This window comes from Panthera leo, chromosome C1, assembly GCF_018350215.1.
Source record: "Panthera leo isolate Ple1 chromosome C1, P.leo_Ple1_pat1.1, whole genome shotgun sequence".
In the NCBI taxonomy this organism is placed as follows: domain Eukaryota; kingdom Metazoa; phylum Chordata; class Mammalia; order Carnivora; family Felidae; genus Panthera; species Panthera leo.
This window is the reverse complement of record NC_056686.1, coordinates 12,282,921-12,306,106: the sequence shown is the minus strand read 5'-3', so window position 1 is coordinate 12,306,106 and position 23,186 is coordinate 12,282,921. Positions and strand designations below refer to the sequence as shown.

Sequence of the window (23,186 nt, the reverse complement as noted above, 5' to 3'; positions counted from 1 at the left end):
TCCCACGCCGTGGTCAGGGGCAAATTCCACCCCAGAGAAGGGGCTCTGAGGAAGCGGAGTTTATTATCCTGTGTTTGCCCCAACAAGTTCACCCCCACTCCTGGTGAGTGCTGGGACCGAGTGCTGCAGGTGCCGGGGACCCGGTGAGCGAGCCTCAGACCCTGCCCTCAGGAAGCCGGGCACCTCGCACCCAGTGTGAGGTGCTGGGCGGGGAGGTGAGGGTCTGTGGGGACACCCAGGAGGGGCTCCTGATGCTCTGCTAAGCTGAGGCCTGAGGTGGGAGCACGAGATCCCGTCCCCCAAAAGGGGGCAGGTCGGACCCAGCCTCGCCCGTGGGGCAGAAGCAGAAAGGGCTTGGCAATGAACCCAAGTCCTGCCCGCGTTCTGGCGGACGGATGAGACTACTTTTAGGCTGAACCCCCCGGAATTACCACTCCTGTAGGTCAAAAATGTGCCATCAGCAATTTCGTGCCGTTCGATCCGACTCAACACGGAACGACGCAAGAGGAAGGGAGGGTTTATGCGTGGGGTTGGGAGAGGGATGGGGAAATTGGGGGAGGGGAAGCTTTCAAGCCGGGATGGTGCGAGCATGACCCGGACGTGGGGGATGCGGACGGGGAGGACAGTGGTGAGGGGCCGCGGCAAGAGCAAAGGCACTGAGGCCAGAGCAGGGCGACCGACCGGCATGGCAGGGCAAGGAGCCTGAGAAAGCAAGGGAGGGGCAAGGAGGTTCGGTCCAGCCCACCGGCTGCCCACAGCCACTGCCCCGTGCCACGCGCTGGGTGCAGAGCTGAGTGAGACTCAGTCCCTGAGCTCAGGGAGCTCACGGCATGAGCAGGGAGCCTGGCACAGAAGCGGAATGGAGATATGGTGCGGCCGGCAGGCTGGCACCAGGTAAGGGGCGGCCAGGCTGGGAGCCCAGGCTGGCGACTGCGTCCAGAAACCTGGCTTGGAGGGAGGGCCACTGGAGGGACCCGCTGAGCTCCAGCCCCCTGAGCTTCGCGTCATTTCCAGACGCCATCTGAGTTTTCGGGCAGGCAGGTGGTTTTCATCTTGGTGAGCACGGCAGTTTAATCGCTGGCCTGGGCCCCCGTACGCGGGGACCCTCAGGGGCTCCTCACTTCCTGCCCCTCTGAGGGACGGTGGCCAGTGAGCCGCCGGGCCCAGCCCCAGGAGCCTGGGTCTCCCAGTGTCGCTTGACCCTCAGGAGCACCCACCCCGCGTGTCCCAGCTCCCCCGGCCCACAGGGCCGCACACCTGCATCCACCGGTCCCCCACACTCTGCTCCCTGCTGCACACGGTCAGCTGGCACTTGGCTTCCTGGGTCAGCGCAGTCACGGACTTAAGGAAGTCCTCATTTTCAAGCATCCTAGAAGGAGCAGAAAAGAAGCCCCTCAGGACTCTGGATTCAGCAGCCGGTGGCCTTGGCCTGGCTCTGAGGGGGCAAGCTGGGCCCCCGGAGGGTCCCCAGGGGTGGAGCAGGAGCTCGGGCCCGGATGGAGTTGGGGACGGGCACAGTGGCTGCTGGGGAGATGCCTGGGGCCTGGACGGACATGCCCGGCTCGCCGGGTCTCCCTGCTCCTAGCAAACATCTCACTGAACTCTTGCAACAATCCCTGAGAGGAGCCAACAGGTACCCCCTTCCCTTGAGGAGACGCCAGAATGAGGAGGTCAAGGCCCAAGGTCATGCCATCCGGGGGCGAGCACCCAATCTGAACCCAGGCCTCGCTGGCTTCCAGCCCGCGTCCTGCCCACCAGGTTACTCCCTCACCCCTTCTGCCTGGAAACGAGTGGAAGAGGAGAGGGGAGGGTCCCCTGAGACCCCAGGATGCTTAACAGGTGCGCTCAGATGGCAGGGTGGATGCTGGGGCGGGGGGGGGGGACCCAGAGCAGCTTGTTAGCTTGTTAAAAGGCAGACGGGCCCCATCCCCAGACCCAAGACCCCGCGGTTCTGGGGTTGGCCCGCAACGTGCATTTGAAACGGTTTCTGGTTCGGCAGAAGGTCCGCAGGGCGCACTCTCAGCAGCCCGGGAAGCCTGGCTCACTGACTGAGGGTTTTCATCTGCCGGGCCTAGCGAATTCTACAGTCCTTCAGGAGAGAAAGCCGCACTCGGCGTGCATTAGGGCAGGACAGCGAGGACAAAACAGACTGGCCGGGAGCCCTCCGCACGCTGCGATAAGGGGCATTTCCCCCCATTGGCACAGCGGAGATGCGGGGGGGGGGGCGCCTGCGGCCAGAACCCAGGGCCCCTCCTGGCGTACCTGTGCCCCGCCCGCTGGCACCCCAGAGCCCTCACCTGCACACGTACACCTCCTCAGGGGGCTGAGTGTTGGGGGTCATGATCCAGGGGGCCACACGGAAGACCACACTGTCTTGGAAAACCAGGGTCTTGGGGAGCTCCTGCGAGGCGTGGGTAGGGGAAGGGCTATTGCAGCAGCCAATGCCAGAGACCCGCTTCCTCCCAGAGGCTGTGTGAGCCTCCTCCCCGGCTGGGCTCTGCACCCCCACCCCCCGCCTGGCGACTCAGCTTCCCCCTTGGACTGCCATCTTGGCCTACCGGGTTGGATGTGTCCAGCAGGGAGACGGTGAGGGAAATGAGCCCCGGGAAGTTGGCGTCTGGGAAAGCGAGGCCCTCCACATAGAAGTCTGTGCTGTGCTGGCCCCCCGGGAGTTCCAGGGGGTGACAGGGCTGCTTTGGCCCCAGGACCTCCCTGTACCTGGAGATCTGATTGCCTCCTAGAAGAGAGAAGGGAGGCCCAGGTCTGCTTCTCCCCGGTGCTGCGATGCCTTCTCGGGGCCACCGCTGCCATGAAGACATGTCACAGCCACTCAGAGAAAGAAACCTAAAGTGTCAGCTGGGACATCGCCCCCTGGCTGGGGCTCCAGGGATGGAGTGACCGGGGTGGGGATCCCTGAGCCATTCCCGAACATATACATACAGGTCCACTATACATTATTGTTCGTTCGCTCATCATTCATTCATTCATTCATTCATTCCTGAGCCCCAGCTCTCGGCTGACACTGGGGGAGACCAGGGAGGTGGTCACAGTCTCCTGGGTGAGTGAGGAGGAGCAGAGATGGTCAAAATCACAGATGGTAGTAAGTGCTGTGATGGGGGGGAACCCCAGAGGGCCAGGGAAGGCTTCCTGGAGGAGGTGACGCCTCAGCAGAGGCAAAGAATTGGTTTGTCACCAAGTCAACGTCAGTCTGATCACCTTGATCTAGAACGGAAGCAAGTCAGATCATGCTGTGCCTCTGCCGAGAGCCCTCAGATGGCCTCGGCCGCCTCCCTCAGACTAGAAGGCAGAGTCATTCCCCGCCTACCTGAGCCGGCCCTTCCCCTTCCTTCTCCACCCTCATCTGGCACGTTAACCCCGAGTCCTGCACTCCAGCCTCACTGGCCTCCCTGCCTTCCTCAAGCCCACAGGCACCATCCTGCCTCACTCGGGGCCTTTGCTCCTGCGGTTCCCTCTGCCTGGAGTGCCCTTCCCCTGAGCGTCTGTGTGGCTGTTCCCGCCCCTGCTGCTCGAGTGACACCTTACAGAGGAAGCGTTCCCCAACCTCCTCTCCTCACACCCCCCAGACCCTACCCCTCATCTACACCCCCTTCCTGGTTGCGTTCTTCTGCACAGCCCTCAGACACTAGCTGCTTCACTTACTTATTTTATACATTGTCTCTCAACCCACCAAGAGGAAAGCGACCTGGGGGCAGAGGCATTTTCAGGTGCTTTGCTCCGGGCCCTGTGCCTCAAACAAGCCCGGCGCCCAGGAGCAGGTGCGAGCTGCTGCGAAGTTAATGCTGTCTTTGGTCGGGAGGATGCTGGAGGACAAAGTCTGATGCCGTCCGCTTGGGCTCGACGGTCCCCGTAAACCAGAGTCCTCTGTGTGCGTGCGTGTGTGCACGCGTGTGTGCACGCAAAGAGGGGAGGAGACAGACACAAACACAGCAGGCCTCGGAGCGGGGGCTACTTCCTCCGTGCTCGCCAGCACCAGACATCATGTGAGTGTTTGTCTGCACATCATCTGTGTGTCCTTTCTAGAAGGTAGCGGCATGGACGTCCACCTTGCTCACTGCTGCATCCTTGGCCCTAAGAACGTGCTCCCTAATAGGGGCTCAGGAATTAGTCGTCAAAGGGGGGTGTGAAGGGGTTGTCCCGGGGCGGGGAGGGGACACCAAGGTGACAGCCAAGGGTGACTCACGGCTGGCTTGGAACACCCTGACTTTGTCCATCTCCGACTTGGCCACATGGAGAAGCAGCTGGTGCCTGGCGAAGAAGTCCCTGGGGGTGTTCGTGTTCAGGGTCACCAGGGACATGTCCTGTAGGTCTGGACCGAGAAGGGAGGGGCCTGAGACGCAGGTCCCTGAGACCCTCTCCTCCCCCGCTGCTCCCCTCAAGCCCCCCTCTACCTGGTCGCCTGGTTTCCTTTTCCTTATGCTCTTTCCAGAATTTAAATGATGATTTTCATTTTGGAATGAAAGCTAATTAAGTTTTTGGTCTTCTCCCGCGACAGTGAGCTTAGCGTACAAGTTCCGTGAAGCAGGGGCCACAGCTATCTTGTTTAAAAATTTTTTTTTAATGTTGGGGCTCCTGGGTGGCTCAGTCGGTTGAGCGTCCGACTTCGGCTCAGGTCATGATCTCACGGTCCGTGAGTTCGAGCCCCGCATCGGGCTCTGTGCCAACAGCTCAGAGCCTGGAGCCTGCTTCGGATTCTGGGTCTCCTCCTGTCTCTGCCCCTCCCCTGCTCATGCTCTGTGTCTGTCTCTCAATAATAAAGAAACGTGAAGATGCGTCTGTTTCTGTGCTCTCCTAGCCGCTCCCTCGGAAGGCCACCCCCTTAGCGCCCTCCTCCCACCCCAGCCACCTCAGAGGGGTGCCAGCAGAGACCCCGTGCCCACCCCCATGCTTGTGCCCTGGTGTTGGGATGTCTGGGTTCAGATCCTGAACCTGTGACTTACTGGCTGTGTGACCTTAAGCAAACTGCTTAACTTCCCCATCTGTAAAATGGGGTGAGGACAGCATGTACCTCCAAGCCTCAAACTGAAGGATGAAACGAGTTAATGATTCTGAAGTGGTCACAGAGGTGTCCAGAGGGCGGCAGGGGCCCGGGGCTGCTCTGACATGAGTTTGGGGGCGGTAGGCTTTCATTCTGAATAATTTCAGGTCCCAGGTTTGACCCAAGAGCAGAAATTTGGGTTGGGCAGCGGACCGGAGCATGGGGCCCGGAGGAGGCACGGGGAGACGCAGCACTGGTCCCAGGTGCTCTGTGGCTGCTGTGTGACCGTGGGTGCGTGGCCTGCCCTCTCAGGACCCCTGTCCGCTCCTTTTATACAATGGACAAGCTAACAAGAACGTGCTTCCAATAACCCATTTCTGAGGGCTGTTCTAAAGCTTAGGCTGCGTAGACAGAAGGGCTTGACACACAGACAAAGCTCTATTTCCATTAGCTCTCTGGGCAGGGGGGACGCTGGGGGGTGGGGGTCCTTACCTTGGCTGTCAAGCACCCTATCATCCCTGCAGTCTATGGTGGAAGATTTGGGGTTGTCCTTGTCGCAGTTCACCAGCAGGATGGCACCTTGCCCGCGGGGGCCCCAGGTCCAGGCCCTCTGTGGACGCCCAGCAGAGACGGGGCATGTTTAGAAAACCTGTGTGTGTCCCTCCACCTCGTGGGGGAAGCAGAGCCACCTTCCCCCAGCACCCCGATAGGCTTGTGCAGTTTCCACATCTCGCTCCCACATCAGGTCAATTCTTTAGTCCCAAGAGGGGATTTTTCCTGCTCCAAAAATCCTAAACAAATTCCCCCCAAATGCAATGCATCCACCTATGGAAAGGAGCCCAAGAGGGGCGCCTGGGTGGCTCAGTCGGTTAAGCGTCTGACTCTTGACTTTGGCTCAGGGCATGATCTCAAGGTTCGTGGGTTCAAGCCCTGCATGGGGCTCTGCGCTGACAGCGTGGAAGCCTGCTTGGGATTCTCTCTCTCCCTCTCTCTCTGCCCCTCCCCTGCTCTCTCTCTTTCTCTCTCTCTCAAAATAAATAAACTTTAAAAAAGGAGCCCAAGACAGTAAAATTGATTTCAATGGCTCTAAGAAACTGTCTGATTGGCAAACCAAACTGAGCTAAATATTTGTGTCAAGATTTGAATGTAAATAGTTACTCTTACGTGAACTCTTTTTTTTAAATATGAAATGTGTTGTCCAACTGCTTTCCATACAACACCCAGTGCTCACCCCAACAGGTGCCCTCCTCGATGCCCATCGTGAACTCTTTACTCCTTCACCAAAGTGTGGGTACTATTCTTAGCAGCTCGTTGCTGCCTGTCCAAAGATGAAAGCCAGTTAAGCAGCCCCTCCCGGGAGGGACCTACTGGCGATGACGTCTTCTGTTTGCAGGTGTCCCACCCCCAGGGAGTGACTGGGTTGGGATGGGACAGAAGCACGAGTCCGCTGCTCAGATGGTAATTCTTCCCTCTGCCTTTGGCTGACCCCACAGAGGGATCTTCATCTTTGGACAGGTCCTATCCTTCTAAAGGGCCCACCAGCATTAAATCGGGCAGGCAGCTTTGGGATTTCAGTTGCTTCCTGAGGTTCGTCCTCTGCAGACCCCAGTTAGGACAGCCTGTGTGCCTCGGCTCGGGCTTTCAGCATCACTTTCCCCACCCCCACTTGGCTCCTTTCCTCTCCTCCCCCCTGCCAGTCCTTCCTTTCTCTATTCATCACTCCCCACCAGCAGCACCATGGGAATCTCTCCCACCAGCCCAGAAAGCCCCCGGTGGGAGGGGTTTTTTTTGTTTTTTTGTTTTTGCCAGAGTTAAGAACTGCCTGCATTAACTGGATGACTCTGTCGTTTCCAGTTTGTAGGACAACACATGCTCTGAACGCACAACGGGTGAACATCTAGCTTTGCAAAAGAGACGGGGAACATATGCATCAAAATGGACATGGGGATTGTAGTTTTCTTCTCTCCCTGGTTCTTGCTAAAGGGACAGGCGGCCATTCGTGCCATCACCAGCAGGGGGCGCCAGAGGAGAACCCAACGGAGTCAGGGCGCAGCTCCAGAGGCTTGAGCCTACCTGGCCTTTCCGGGCTCCAGCAGGCTTCACTTTGCCAGTGCGGGTGATGTCCGCGCTCAAGGAGACTTCTGCAATCCCACCAAGAGGAGAGGGTTGGTGAAGGGACAAGGTCAAGGCACTCAGCCTGGCCCGGGGGGCGGGGGGTGGGGTGATAATCCTTTCCCCGGGAGATTGTCTGCACTGCATGGCTTCAGAGGAGACACAAGTTCAAAGACGCCCCCATGTCCCCCAGGAAGACGTCTGACTGCAATTCAGACAGCAAAGCTGGAGCTTCTGACCGCACGCACTTTCCTTTGCAGGGGAACTTGTCACAGCTGCGATGCTACCCAGACCCTACACGTCTAGCCACCTTCAGGGGTTCAGAAAGAATTCCCAGCCACCCCCAATGGGATGCTTGGTGCAAAGACACCTCGCCGGGCTCCCAGAGACCTCTGGCCTCAACTCCAGTCCCCAGTGACCTTGGGGTGGGGGACCCAGCCTCACCAGGCTCTTCTTTATGTGCATTATGACTGTGCTGGGGACAAATCATGGCCCCAGACATACCCCTCTCTGTGCAAATGCCAAGTCCGAGAAAGCATATACCGGTTTCTAAATCCCTCCCACCCTCTCATCAGCACGTGTGGTCACATATGCAAGGTGTTACATAGAGTATATGTAATGACCTTGTGAGCTCCCAGTGTGAAGTTGACCTGGATGACCTTTTAAACACATCCACGGCCATGTGGTCGTCGGGTCAGAGCAGCATAGAGTTGACTGCTCCGCATTTCCCGGCTCCTTCACTAACCGGCTGCAGCAACTTAGGCAGCTCTGTCCGCCTCTTGTGCCTCAGTTTCCTCATCTGTCAAATGGGCTATAACAGTACCAATTTCACTGGATTGTTATGTGGTTTAAATGTAAAGTCTTAGCACAGCGCCCGGTATAAAATAATTGCTATGTCGTTCATATTATTAAAATGCATACTCAGGAAATAAGTGTGTATCAATGCATGAAATTGATTTGTTAATGAATGAAACCCATTAATGAAATGAAACGTGACGTTTTCACATGCCGTTCATATATTTAATGCGCGTTTAAATGGCAACAACAATCTTACAAAATTATCGTTTATGATGAGGTCAAGTTAGAAAATATACTTTATTTAAAGAAGAATATTAAATAAATATGAGTCTAGGCAGATCATCGGTACGGCAGAATGGCAAAGACGGGAGGTAAGTCGTGGCATTTGGGGAACATTGGTCTATCTATTATTGTATAAGACTGTCATCATCTGCTTTTCTTATAAATATTTGAAGTATCAAAAGGTATAGAGGCTCATATATGGAAAATATATGTAGCACTTCCTAAGTTGAGAAAATATTAACGTGTGATTGCACACTCTGTAAATGCCTTCCCTCCCCTACCCCTCGGTGAATTTCTTTATGGTTCACTGATGGGGGAGGGGATATTTATGAACCACCAGATGCACGACTAGCCAGAAATTGTCCCTTTTTTCTGCTCAGTCTAAAGTAAGATCCAGTGTGTAGTTTCTCCCGGAGAGATGCCTTGCAAGGGTGGTGTGTGTGTGTGTGTGTGTGTGTGTGTGTGTGTGTGTGTGTGGAGGGGGGCAGTGGGACCCCAAGATCCTGGTGGTCACTTACCGACACCAGTGACATAGAGCAGGGCTTGGATCGGGCTGGTCTTCGATCCATAGTATGAAATCTGGACCTAAAAGGCAGACCAAACCATGAATGTCTTCTCTTAGTCATTCAACAAACACTAACTAGACCCCTGCTCTGTGCCAGCTCAGGGTGGGATGTTGCAGAGACCAGGATGAACAAGAAGGGATCCCAGCCTGTAAGGAGCACCCCAACTGATGGGAGCAGAGGGGGCAGCAAAGTACTCAGATGACCACAATGCTTAGAAGTGGGCCCTATGGCGGGGGGGGGGGCGGTGGCGCCTGGGGGGCTCAGTCGGTCAAGCGACCGACTTCAGCGCAGGTCATGATTTCGCAGTTGGTGGCTTCCAGCCCGGCGTTGGGCTCTGTGCTAATGGCTCAGAGCCGGAGCCTGCTTCAGATTCGGTGTCTCCCCCTCTCTCTGCCCCTCCCCTGCTCTCACTCTTGCTCTCGCTCTCTTCTCCAAAAAATGGATAAACCTTAAAAAAAAATTGTTTTTAAAAGAAGTGGGCCCTATGGGATCCCAGAAATGGAAGGGCTGAGCCTGCGGAGGCCATATTGGGCGGGGGGGGGGGGGGGGGGGCGGGGGGGCGGAGCGTCAAGATTGACACTTTGAGCAAAATGGCAGAGGGTTTGCTCCCCAAAGCAAACCCGCAGAGCTGTGACCCCAAGAAGCGGTGCTCTGAGGGGATGGACTGAGGTGTTTGGGTCTGTCCTGTAGATAGTGGGGATCCAGGGAGGGGTCACAGCCGCCATCACCTCGCGTCTAGACCGGGGCATCAGCCTCCAGTCTACTGCCTGGATCCAATCTACTCTGGACGCTGCAGCCAGTGGGGACTTTCCAAGACAAATGCAGACTTGTTACTCCCTGGATGACAGGTTGTCACTGGCTTCCTGTTGCCCTCGGAAAATGAGGTGCCTGATGCCGAGCCCTCTGACGCTGGCTCCCTCTCTCCCCCGCTTTCCTCCTCGCCCTCTTTTCTTGCCATGCATATCTTCCTCAGTTTCCCCAACACACGCCTGACCATCTCCTCATCTAGAGTGTGCACACAGGCCGCGTGTCCCGTGTAGAGTTCCCACTCCGCTTTCCCTCTCTTAGGCGGGTCATTTCTACCATCCGTCAGCTTGCCACTTCTTCCAGGAAGTTTTCCCTGATTGCACCCTCACCGACCTACTTTAGGGCCCAGACTCTCTGCTCCGACGGCAGGCAACAACGCTCCATCCCAAGGGGAAGACCGCTTGGCCTGTCCTTCTGGAAACAAGTGCTCATTGGCCCAGATCTCTTGGGGAACCCCGGAGGCTCCTCCTGAGCTCATCTACGGTTAAAGGGGCGTGCAATGGGTTGAACGGCCGTCCCCACAAAGATACGTCTTGGAACTTGCGAACGTGACCTTATTTGGAGAAAAGGTCTTTGCAGAGGTAATTAAGTGAAGGGTCTTGAAAGGAGATCCACGTGGATTATCCGGGGAGCTCTTAAATCCAGTGACAAGCGTCCTTCTCAAGAGTGAGGCAGAGGGAGATTTGACAGCCTGAGGAGGGGGGGGACGAGACCACGGAGGCAGGGACTGGAGTGACAGGGCCACAGGTCCAGGAAGCCGGAGGAAGCAAAGAACGGGGTCTCCCCTAGAGCCTCCGGCGGGAGGGCAGCTGTACGGACACCTTGATTTTGGACTTCTGTCCTCCAGAGGGAATAGATTTCCGTTGACTTGAGCTGATATAGTGCGCGGTCATTGGTTCAGCAGCCACAGGACACCAGTGGGCACGGATCAGAGCTTCCTAGGGCTGCCTGGCCGTGGCCTCCCAGCACACGCTCCCGTTCCCAATTGCTTACCTGTGTTTGATCTAGCTTGTAAGCCCCGTGCGGTCTGCAGCCTCACCTATCTTAATCCCTTCTGTGTCTCCAGTGCCCGGCAGTGCCTGGCATGTAGTAGGTGAACAGTAAACATTTGCTGAACGGACGGATCGAATAAATACCCTGGCCTCCGCAACCCCCTGACACCCGTACGTTGTGAGGCTGCCGTGGCCGCGACGGTCGTCATAGATACCCAGGGAGGAGGAGGATAGAGACCCCTGCGGGGGGGGTGGGGGCTGGGGTCAATGCGGGACAGCCTGTGAGTAGCAGACCTGATGCCACTGGCTGGCCTCCTCCCACACGTCCCACCCCCGCCCCTGCCACACTCACCTTTTGGTCGCCTGTGCTGCTGCTGGCATCTCTCACCCTCAGGCTCACCTCCAGCCTCGGGTCCAGGGACCACTTGGAGGAGCCCTTGGGTTTCTTCTTGGCTGGAGGGCCGTGGGCAACGTCCACGATCACTCCTGGGGAGGCACTGATGCTGAAGGACGTGCAGCCCGTGGGGGCAGAGCTGTGGAAGAGACCGTTGGGGAGGACAGGGGGGTACAGTGAGGCGGGCCTGGGTCACCACTGATGCCCCAGCATTCTCCCTTTCCCCCAACAGGCGTAAACACCAGATGGCAGCCAGTCGGCCCTGACCACGGGGCAGGGCGGTGGCGGGGGGTGGTGGGCACCGTGAGCTTGCCGGGAGGTGGTGAGAAACGGAAAAGCCCCTGAGCTGAAGGGCTTACACTTGAACTAGGAGAATCGCAGAGGGACGTGCCCACCAAAGGCACACACACGGATGTGTGCACACAGCAGACGGCGTGCCCAGGGGTTTACACCACGCAAGCGCGCACACGTGGGATTGTGCGTAAACGATCACACGGACTCCTGCTTCTGGGATACGGCCGACCGGTACTCGGAAGGACCTTCCTCTTAGGAAACAACCGGATCACGATTGAAATATGCTTTGTAGAGCATCGCTGAGACCTTGAGACATAAGGGAGATCTCCAAGGACTCCCTTCTCTGTGTGCACGTGCACACACATACACACCACGTGCTTAAATCGAGAAACACCTAAACCGAGGAGAAGATGTGAAAGGTATCCAGAAAGAAAAGTCAGATCATCTACAAAGGAATAACTATTAGATTGAAAGCCAGCTTCCCAGTAGCAACAATAAAGTCAGGAGGACAGTTGAATAACAGCTTCAAAGCATTTTGAAGAAATAACTGTTAATGTAGAATTGTGTGCCCCACAAAATTATATTTGATTTATTATTTTTTTTACATTTCTTTAATGTTTATTTATTTCTGAGAGAGAGAGAAACAGGGTGCAAGCTGGGGAGGGGCAGAGAGAGAGGGAGACACAGAATCCGAAGCAGGCTCCAGGCTCTGAGCTTTCAGCACAGAGCCTGATATGGGGCTCAAACCCATGAACCTTGAGATCGTGACCTGAGCCGAAGTTAACTGACTGAGCCGCCCAAGCATCCCTATTTGTTTATTTGAGAGAGAGAGAGAGAGCAAGAGAGAGCATGAGCAGGGGAGAGGGGCAGAGGGGGAGAGAGAGAGAGGGGGGGAGAGAGAGAATCTCAAGCAGGCTCCAGGCTCAGTACAGAGCCTGAGGCAGGGTTTGATCCCGCAACCTTGGGATCATACCTGAGCTGAAATCAAGAGTCAAATGCTCAACCCAGTGAGCCACCCAGGCACCCCTAGATGAAAAACACACTACTAGCAATAGAGAGGATCACAGCCTATTAATTTAAAGTTCAACTCACTTAGAACATATTCTAAAGTTATATGCACCTAACAACATAGCCCCAATATACATATAAGGCAAAATTTGATAGAAATACAGGGATAAGCTGACAAACCCATCATCATAGTTAAAAACTTCAAGTCTTTCTCAGTTAACAATGGATTAAGCAGACAAAAAATTAGTAACATGATTAACAAGCTTGATTTGGTAGACACACCTAAAATTCTTTGCTCCACAACTAGTGAATATACATTTTCCCAAACAAAGCACACATGGAACACCAAAAAAACATTAATCGCATCATTGGCCATCAAAATAAGTGCAACAAATATTAAAGGATAGGTCACATACAGGGTAGGTAGCATATTCTTTGATCAGAACATAACTAGGTTAGGAGTCACTAACATAAAGTCCATTGTTAAGAGTCCCACACATTTGAGGGGTGCCTGGGTGGCTCAGTCAGTTAAGCTTCCTACTTTGACTCAGGTCACGATCTCACAGTTTGTGGGATCGAGCCCCGCGTCGGGCTCTGTACTGGCAGCTCAGAGCCTGGAGCCTGCTTCAGATTCTGTGTCTCCCTCTCTCTCTGCCCCGCCCCTGCTCATACTCTGTCTCTCTCGCTCTCAAAAATAAATAAAATATTTAAAAACTTACCAAAAAAGTCCCATACATATGAAAATTTAAAAACCAGACTTCTAGATAACTTACAAGTCAAAGGACAATTAACAGAAATTCAATAATAATACTTACAGCAACAGTTAACATACTATATTTCAAAACTTTTGGGGGAACTGAAGGTGTTGCTTTGTGCCTTACAGGCCTATATCTCCAAAAAGAAGAGAAAAGCTAAAAAGTAAGTATTTAGAAAAATAAAGTAGAATGTAATTTCCCAAAATAAAGAAAATAAAGATGGTGGAAATCTGAAATATAAAACACGTAAATCAACAAAGCCAAAATAGACTAAAACAACCGATAAACCTCTGGCAAGATTGATCAAGGAGAAAAAAAATTTTGAAAACTAAGAAAGAAACATCACGACAGGAAAAACAAATTATTTTGTAGATAGTTAATAAAAGGTAACAAAAACTTCACGGCATGATTATCTGAAGCCTCCCCCAAACATTTTAAAATTTAAATTCAAAATAAATACAAAGAATGTAATAAGATAGTGAGGCAGAGAGGAAAAATTCAGTTGCATTTCTGGATACCAGCAATAAATAGTTAGAAAAAAATAATTTTAAAAAATAATTTTAAATAATTTTATGGAGAAAAACAAGCCTATTGAAAGCTTTAGAGAAGACCCAAATTAATAGAAAGAAGTACCACAAACATGGTTAGGAAGGCCTAATATCATTACGATTTGAATTTGCTCCAAATGAATTTATATATTCAATGGAATTGCAGGGCTTTTCATAGAACTTGACAAGTTGATTCCAAGATTTATGCAGAAAACCAAGGGGTTAAGATAATCAAAGTATTCCTCACAGACAAGAAGCAAAATGTGAGGAACTTGCTCTACCAGATATGAATTTACCAGAAAGCCAAGATGGCACTATAACGGCTCAGGCAGGGACAAATGACAGTTGTAACTTAAGAGAGATTCTACTTGACCTGTGACACAGTGGTCTTGCAGACAAGTGGGCAAGGTAAGATTTTGTAAGATTATGTAAGGTTGTGTAAATGGTGCTGGGACAATTGAATGCCCATATGGAAAATAGTTAAATGGGATGAATAATTCAGTTGATCCCATCCTCACACCATATACAGAGGATCCCATCCTCACACCATATACACCAAAAACAAGCTGCAGGGGGATTTAAGACTTACATATGAAAGGCAAAAATTTGAATTTTTTTAAAAATAGATATTGTTTTTTAGAGAAGTTTTAGGTTCACAGCAAAATTGAGAGGAAGGTACAGAGATTTCCCATATAGCTCCTGCTCCCTACCCCTACATACAGTCTCCCCCATTATCAACATCATCCACTGGAGTGGTACATTCATTGAAATTGATAGACCTCCGTTGATATATCATAATCACCCCAAGTCTACAGTTTACATTACATTTCACTCTTGGTGTTGTACATTCCATGGTCTTAAACATATGCACAATGACATGTATCCACCATGATGGTATCATACAGAGTAGTGTCGTTGCCCTAAAAATCCTCTGTGCTCTGACCATTCCTCCTTCCTCCCAACCCCTGGCAACCACTGAGTTTTTACTGCTGCCATAGTTTTCTCTTTTTCAGAATGTTACATAGTCGGGATCGCATAGTAGGCTTCTTTTAGATTGGCTTCTTTCTTAGTAACACGAATTTAAGTTTCCTCCATGTCTTTTCATGATTTGAGAGCTCACCTCTTTTTAGCACTGGATAATATTCCATTGTCTGGATGTACCATTGGTTTATCCATTCACCTACTGAAAGACTCCTTGGTTGCTTCTGAGTTCGGGCAATTATGAATAAAGCTCCTATAAACGTTTGTGTGCAAATTTTGTGTGGACGTAAGTTTTCAACCCCTTTGGGTAAATACCAAGGAGTGCAGTTACTGGTCTGTATGGTTAAGAGTATGTTTAGTTTTGTAGGAAACCACCAAACTGTCTTCCAAAGTGGCTGTACCATTTTGCATTATCCCCAGCAACGAAATGAGAGTTCCTGTCCTTCCACATCCTCTCCAGCATTTGGTGTTCTCCGTGTTCTGGATTTTGGCCATTCTAATGGAGTGGCATTAGTGGAGTGGCATCTCATGATTGCTTTATTTTTCATTTCCCCGATGACATATCATGTGGAGCATCTTTTCACACACTTACCTGCCATCTGTGTATCTTTTTTTTTGGTCAGGTGTCTGTTCAGATCTTTAGCCATTTTCAACCAGGTTGTTTGTTATTAAGAGTTCTTTGTATGTTTTGGATAACAATCCTTTACCAGATATATCTTTTGTAAATATTTTCTCCCAGCCTGTGGTTTGTCTTTCTATCCACTTGACAGTCTTTTTTAGAGCAGAACTTTTCCATTTTAATGAAGTCCAACGTGTCAATTTTTTCTTTCCTGGATTACGCCCTTGGGGTTGTGTCTAAAAAGCCATTGCCAAACCCAAATTCATCTAGATTTTCTCTTATGTTACCTTCTGAGAATTTTATAGTTCTCTGTTTTACATTTAGGTCTATGGCCTGTTCTGAGTTAATTTTTGTGAACGATACAAGGTCTGTGTCTAGATTCCTTTTTTGGAGGTGGATGTCCAGTCGTTGTACCATTTGTTGAAAACACTACCTTTTTTCCCCTGTTGTGTTGCCTTTGATTTTTGGCAAAGGTCAGTTGAGGTATTTATGTGGGTCCATTTCTGGGCTCTCTATTCTGTTCCATTTATTTATTTCTCTGTTCCTTTGCCAATACCACACTGACTTGATTACTGTAGCTTTATAAGAAGTCTTTATAATATAGTGTCAGTCCTCCAACTTTATTCTTCTCCTTTAATACTCTATTGGCTATTCTGATTTTTTTTTACCTCTTCATATCAACTTTAGAATCAGTTTGTTGATACCCACAAAATGGGATTGCACTGAATCTATAGATCAAGTTGGGAAGGACTCACATCTTGCCAATATTGAATCTTCCTATCCATGAACATGGACTATCTCTCCATTTATTTACTTCTTTGATTTCTTTCATCAGAGTTTTGTAGTTTCCTCATATAGGTTTTATTAGATTTATAGCTAAGTATTAAATTTGGGGGGGGGAGTGCAAATATAGTGGTATCATGTTTTTAAATTTCAAATTTCACTTGTTTGTTGGCAGTATGTAGGAACATGATGGACTTTTCCACATTAACACTGTATCCTACAGCCTTGTCATAGTTTTAGAAGGTTTGTTTTTTGTTGTTATTGTTAATGTGTTTGGATTTTCTACAAAGACGATCATGTGACCTGCAAACGAAGAGAGGCTTATTTCTTTCTTTCCAATTTGTATCTCTCTTCTTTCCCTTTCTAGTCTCATTGCACTTGTTAGGAATTTTAGTATCATGTTGAAAAGCGGTGGTAAGAGGGGACATCTTTGCCTTGCTCCTGATTTTAGTGGGAAAGCTGCAAATTTCTCACCATGAGGTGTGATGTTAGCTGTAGGATTTTTGTAAATAGTCTTTATCAAGCTGAGGAAATTCCCCTCTAAGTTTACTGAGAGTCTTGTCATAAACAGGTGTTTGATCTTTTAAAAAAAGATGTTGCAGCATTTTTATACCATTTCTCAAACAAAACACAAAACTAATAAATATTAAAGATTGTAAGTTCAACTAAATGAGAATAACTGTCTTCTGTTTACCAAAAGACACCAGGAAGTGAAAAGACTAGCATAATCTAAGGAGAAGATATTCATGACATAAAACCAAAAAGGCTTAGCACCCACAATATGTAAAGAACTTGGGCTAATCAATATGAAAAAGACAGATAACGCAATAGAAAAAAATGGCCAAAGACATAAACAGGCATTCACAGAGGTTGAAACAGAAAAGAATGATAAACATGTGAAGACTCATTCCATCTCACTAATAAGTAAGGAAACAAAAATATCCAGGCCATAGTAACACAGGAGTATACACCAACCTGACTGGTGAAAAATAGTGCCATAGACAATATGGTTCAAAGTCAACTCTAACACACTGCTTATGGGGGTGTGAAGTTAACCACTCTGTAAAACAACTGGGTGTTCTCCTATGAAGTCAGACATTGGCCCCTCAAACCCAACAATTCCACCACTAGACAGACACCCCAGGGCATCCCTGGAGCATGTACCCCAGGAGATATGTCTGAGGGTGTTCTGAGAGTGTACTTTCTGTACCAGTGAGTGACCCACAGACCGTGGAAGGACTAGTAATGGCAGCAGATTCAAACAATGGAAGGCTCCCTGGGGAGCCTGGGGAGGGAAAGCTGACTTCACAAGGTCACAAGGATATGAGTGTTATGATTGCATTTTCCATTTTTATTTTTGTCGTAAAATTCTCCTTCTCTGTATCAAAAGCTGTATGTATTCCTTATAGAGAATTAGGAAAAGTACGTGATAGGCAGTCTTTGAACGTGGCCCCCAATAATTCCACCTCTGGTGCTCATGCCCTCCTGTAAATCCCTCCTCCTGAGGGTGGGAAGGGCCCAGTGATGGCCTTCTAACCAATGGAAAATGGCAAAAGCAATGGGTTGTCGCTTCTGTGGTTGAGGTTACAAAAGGCGCTTTCTCTCTGCCTCTCTCCCTCACCCCTCTCTCCTTGGCTTCCTCACCTGGAGAAGTCAGCTGCCGTGTCGTGAGCTACAGAGAGGCCCAGATGGCAAACAACCGAGGGAGGCGTCCAGCCCACGGGGAACCGAGTCCTGCCAACATCTATGTGAAAAGGCTTGCTAACATGACTATGGCTCCACTGACACCTGGACAGTGTCTCCGTGTCCCCCCCCCACTGGTGCCCCAAAGCGGAGGACCCAGGAAGCCACACAGGAGTCCTGCCCCACAGACAAGGCAAGAGAATAGACGATATTGTTTCAAGCCACTGGGTTTGGGGCAATTTGTCCCACAGTGATAAATCATTAATATGAGGCTAACAAGGAAGAAAGTAGGGGAGAGACAGAGGAAGGAAGGGAGGAAGGGAGGAAGGGAGGAAGGGAGGAAGGGAGGAAGGAAGGGAGGAAGGAAGGAAAGAAGGAAGGGAGGAAGGAAGGAAGGGAGGGAGGGAAGGAGGAAGGAAGGAAGGAAAGAAGGAAGGGAAGGAGGGAGGAAGGAAGGAAGGGAGGGAGGAACGGAGGGAGGAAGGAGAGAAGGGAGAAAGGAAGGAAAGAAGGGAGGAAGGAAGGAAAGAAGGAAGGGAGGGAGGGAGGGAGGAAGGAAGGAATGAAGGAAGGAAAGAAGGAAGGAAGGGAGGAAGGAAGGAAGGGAGGAAGGAAAGAAAGAAGGAAGGAAGGAAAGAAGGAAGGGAAGGAGGGAGGAAGGAAGGAAGGGAGGGAGGAACGGAGGGAGGAAGGAAGGGACGGAGGGAGGAAGGAAGGAAGGGAGAGAGGGAAGGAGGAAGGAAGGAGAGAAGGGAGAAAGGAAGGAAAGAAGGGAGGAAGGAAGGAAAGAAGGAAGGGAGGGAGGGAGGGAGGAAGGAAGGAATGAAGGAAGGAAAGAAGGAAGGAAGGGAGGAAGGAAGGAAAGAAGGAAGGAAGGGAGGAAGGAAGGAAAGAAGGAAGGAAGGGAGGAAGGAAGGGAGGGAGGAAGGAAAGAAGGAAAGAAGGGAGGAAGGAAGGAAAAAAGGAAGGAAGGGAGGAAGGAAGGGAGGGAGAGGGGAGGAAGGAAAGAAGGAAGGAAAGAAGGGAGGAAGGAAGGAAAGAAGGAAGGAAGGGAGGAAGGAAGGGAGGGAGGGGGGAGGAAGGAAAGAAGGAAGGAAGGAAAGGAGGAAGGGAGGGGGGGAGGAAGGGAGGGAGGGAGGAGTTGCCTAGAAGAGAATGGAATCTTAGCAACTTAGAGACAATCATTGACATTTTGATATTTTCTTTCAGGAGATTATTTTTTTTAAATGTTTGTTTATGTAGGCATGTATTTTGAGAGACAGTGCACGTGCACGCAAGCAGGGGAGGGGCCGCGAGACAGGGAGGGAGAGAGAATCCCAAGCAGGCTCCACGCTGTCAGCACAGAGCCCAACACAGGGCTGGATCCCACAAACAGTGAGATCACGACCTGAGCCGAAACCAAGAGTCGAACCCCTAACCGACTGAGCCACCCAGGCGCCCCAGGAGGAGATCAACTTTTGAAGTAAGTTTTGCAGGACCGAGAAGCAGCAGATGAAAAAAGAAACACATCTTTCCCCCAACGCTCCCCTGGTCTCTGTTCCCCAGTTTCCTTCTGTGGGCTGTTCACCCTGCGCGGGCCCTTATGCCACCCCCGCAAAGTCAACCTCAAGTTCTTAGCCTCCAAGGACGGCGAGCTGGTCATCTCAGCCGCAGGACAGGAGAGGGGCACGCTGGGCGTTCGAAACAGCAGGAACACCAACAAGGGACTCAAACGACAACGGGCAGGCCGAGCCGGGGGGCCAAGCGGGGGGCGCACGCAGCCCGGCTCGCTCTGCCCGACGTGGCTTCCTCGCCAGGGGCAGGAAGACGGGCGCAGACAGGCAGGTCTGTGGCCTCACAGCCACCCTCTGTGCCAGATGGGGAAACGGAGGCTCAGGGCAGTGAGGCCCAGCTGGGAAGTGGCACCACTGTGATTGGACCTGGGATGTACGTCCTTTCCTTCCGCTGTGTTTCAGACCCTCTCGGGTCCCTGACCAAGGGGCTTCCATAAACACAGAGGGGTTTTCGCTGTGAGTCGGGGGCGGGGCGGGGGGCGGGGCGGGGGGGCGGGATCCGCCGCGTGTGTTGCTTTAAGACAACCCAGAGCTGATCTCTGCGCGATTTCTACTAGCCTCTGCGGGGACAGCGCTGAGAGCTGGAGCCCCAGACAAGCGACCTCTGGATCCAGCTCCCGCATCCGGCGTTTGCTTCCCAACGACCCCCGGCCGCACAGCACTCAGTGTCTGCAAGTCTTGAATTCGGGAGATCACGCAGTCTTTGCGGGAAGGGGGACCAAATTACTTGTGTCGTTTGTAATCCTCGCCACACGCCGGCAGGGTGGATGTTAACGTTCCCATTTGACAGACGGGTACACCGAGGCTCAGACAGAGACTCGCCCGTGTGCCCCGCTGTCACACTGAGTGGTCACCTGTTGAGAAGGAGACGCTGGGGGGACAGTGGAATTTTGTTGGAATACCATCAGTGTATTTCCCATGACAGGAAAAGAGCTTTTCCAAATGCAGAACGGAAATCGCAAACAGCGTTTGTTAAGAGCAGCTCTGGAATATGGGGCCTACAGCCCCGGGTCTGCTCCTGCCTCTACAACCCTGTCTTTTTTTTTTAATTTTTGTAAGTGTTTATTTATTTTGAGAGAGATAGACAGAACAAGCCAGGGAGGGGCAGAGAGAGAGAGAGAGAGGGATGGAAAGAATCCCAAGCAGGCTCCCCACTGTCGGCACAGAGCCCACCGTGGGGCTCGAACTCATGAACCGTGAGATCGTGACCTGAGCCGAAACCAAGAGTCGGATGCTTAGCCCGCTGAGCCACCCAGGCGCCCCCCAGCCCTGTTTTTCTCACCCCAGGGGCTCTGAGCCCAGTGGCAGAGGGCTCGGCTTGAGCTAAGGGGTGGAGGCGTGCACGCCGCAGGGGGAGGACCAGGGGGCTGGGCTGGGGAGGAGGGCGTGTCTCAAGAAGAGAATTCACCTCCTCTTTCCCCTCCCCCCCAACCCCCATCAACCCCCAGTTTGTTCTCAGGGGGAGGCGGGGGGTGGGCATCGAGGAGGGCACACCTGTTGGAATGAGCCCTGGGTGTTGTATGGAAACCAATTTGACAATAAATTGTATATCTATTTATACACATATGAAGAGAATTCAGACTGCAGTCGGTGTGGCGGCTGCATAGGAGATGGGAAGAAGGTCCTCGTGAGGCGGGGCTGGGGGGGGCTGCGGTCAAGGGCAGGTAAGAAAGGAGAGGGAGGAGTCCCCAAGCCAGGCTGCCTGGGTCTGAATCCCAACTCCCTCACCTCTGGGCTGTGTGGCTTCAGGGGGGTTACTTAACCCCTCAGAGCCTCAGCTTCCTCTTCTGTAAAATGGGAATAGCAGCACCGCCTGCCTTCATAAGGCCATTGAGTGAGTTGTGTGTGGGCAGAGGGAGGGAAATCTGGGGCATCACTGTGTGAGATGTCCGGGGGGGGCGGGGGGTTGGTGAATGACAGGGCTCTGTGTCTCAGAAGGAGCTCACTCTCAGAGGGGGCAGGTGGCCTCAGGTGACATCAGCCTCTCTTTTCCCTTTATCCCTCGGCCTCTCGGTCTCCCGCTTCCCCTCCACGTCTCCGGGAGGCTCCCCCCTTTGGTGCTGTTCTACCGCGGTCCAGGTTGAGGCAGAGGTGCCACTTTGAAGGAAATGTCCCAGACAGTCCCGTGGGCACCATCGAGGACCACAGATGTCCGGCCTGGGAGGGAGGAAGCCGGGGGAGGCCGCTACCTCTACTGACGACAACGACACCGACCACGCGCACTCGCTGAGCGTCCCTAGACCGTATCTTGTTTAACCAGAGCCTGGGGCCGGCTTGGCACATAGTAGGTGTTCCGTTGGTATTTGTTGGATGGATGGATGGGTGAAAACCACTAACAGTATGTCCAGCTCTATGCTGAGTTCTTACACACTTTCATGTTTAATCCCTTTACCCGCCATGTGAAGTGGATATCATCCCCATTTCACAGATGAGGAACCTGAGGCTCAGTTGGCCTTGGCCGCAGCCTCTCCCACGCCACAGCCTGTCCCATCGCGGATGCGTTATTACGCACACCTGGAGGGAGGCTCGGCTGAGAGGTGGGGGGCTGCCAAACGGCCCCTTGAACCAGGTGTGGGTCGTGAAGTCCAGGCCCTAGCCTTCCTTCCGGGGCCGTGGGCCTGCTGTGTGCCGTGAGGCAAGTCACAGACCCTCTCTGAGCTCCGTTGCCTCAACGGCGAAAGGAGAGGGTCCTGTTGGCCCTGTGGTCATTCATTTGCGGTGAGGCCCTGGGGAACCCTCGCCTCGAGTCCAGGCACATCCCGGGGCCACGCAGCTCTTCCCCTCTGGCTTCTCCCTTGGCGGCAGCTACAGAGGCTGCGGCCAGAAGCCCCAGCCAACCACACATCCTGTGTCGGCAGAACCTGCCCATCCAGCATCACTGGGCCCGTCCCCGCCCCCGGCCCCGAATGTCCCCGCTCACCTGTAGACATCCAGCTGACTTTCGGTGCCCAGGACACACACGGCATAGGTGGCCTCCTCCGGGGCCACATGGATCACCGTGCCCTGGGCCATAGTCCCGCCAGCCCGTCCCTCCAGCTGCAGGGAGCCCCTCGGCTGGTTCCTTTATAAGGCCCGGCTGGTTCCTTTATAAGGCCCGGCCCGGCCGAGCCATGAGTCAGCACCTGTGGTTTGCGGCCGGCGGCTTAGCCCTCCCCACGCAGGCCCCGGGGCGTGTCCTCTCCACCCTCCCCAGCCCAGGAGCTGCCCCTCGGGCCTGTACGAGTGACGATGCCAGAATCAGGGCACTGACGCCCGCGGGCTCCTGGGAAGGGCCAGGGGCTCAGGAAGCCTGGGGGTGGGGAGCGTAGGTCTGAATCTTCACATAACAGCCCCGTGCGCACCTGGGGCCCTCCCACCTTGCCTCGCCGTGCCCAACACCTGTATCAGGAGGAGGCGAGAAACGCAGGGGGCTCGGGAGATCGTCGCCAGGAGGTCACGGCTGGCTCGGGACGGGTCTCCCCGGGCTGGTCACCCACGTGATGGCCCACTTGCTATGTTCCGTGCGTCTGGCAGCCGTCTCTGCCCCTCGCATGGCATGGCCTGCTGAGGCAGGCCCGTGGGGGGGAACACAATCGTGATTCCCTTGCTTTGTTCTCACGGCACCTCTCGGAGGTCAGTGTCGTTATTATTCCCATTTTACAGAAGAAACTGAGGCACAGGGAAGCTAAATAATACTCCTGGGGCTCCACCAGCCATAAGGAGGAGCCTTCTCGGGGCTCAAAGCCCATTTCCTGAGCCAAAAGCCAATGTGGCCGGACCTGATGCTCTGACCCGTCTACACTACTACTTGTACACAGCAGGTCTTAATAAACCCAATTTCCCTGGCTGGTCATAGGGTTAGGACTAGTTTGAGTTTGGGAGGGAAGCGGAGGGAGGGGGCTGTCAACTGTCAGACTCGAGAAGGCCCTCGCCACCAGACCCGGTCATCCTGTGGACGGGAGACTAGGCACAGAGAGGGCTATGACATGCCCACTCTCACACAGCAAGTCGGTGGCAGGGTTGGGCTCTACCCCCG

General features: G+C 52.7%; 1 protein-coding gene across 1 annotated transcript in view; it reads right to left on the bottom strand.

Moving 5' to 3' along the window:
• LOC122227468 (protein-arginine deiminase type-4-like) overlaps positions 1 to 22,231 on the bottom strand; it is a 32,989-nt gene extending 10,758 nt beyond the window's left edge. The window contains exons 1-9 of the mRNA XM_042951984.1: positions 22,092 to 22,231; positions 10,906 to 11,086; positions 8,707 to 8,773; positions 7,070 to 7,137; positions 5,489 to 5,606; positions 4,202 to 4,327; positions 2,559 to 2,737; positions 2,298 to 2,401; positions 1,258 to 1,369 (exon numbers count right to left, since the gene is read on the bottom strand). Of these exons, the coding sequence (XP_042807918.1) occupies positions 1,258 to 1,369; positions 2,298 to 2,401; positions 2,559 to 2,737; positions 4,202 to 4,327; positions 5,489 to 5,606; positions 7,070 to 7,137; positions 8,707 to 8,773; positions 10,906 to 11,086; positions 22,092 to 22,183 (1,047 nt within the window). The 5' untranslated portion in view covers positions 22,184 to 22,231. The remainder of the gene's footprint in view (positions 1 to 1,257; positions 1,370 to 2,297; positions 2,402 to 2,558; positions 2,738 to 4,201; positions 4,328 to 5,488; positions 5,607 to 7,069; positions 7,138 to 8,706; positions 8,774 to 10,905; positions 11,087 to 22,091) is intronic.
• Between the last annotated feature and the right edge of the window lie 955 nt (positions 22,232 to 23,186).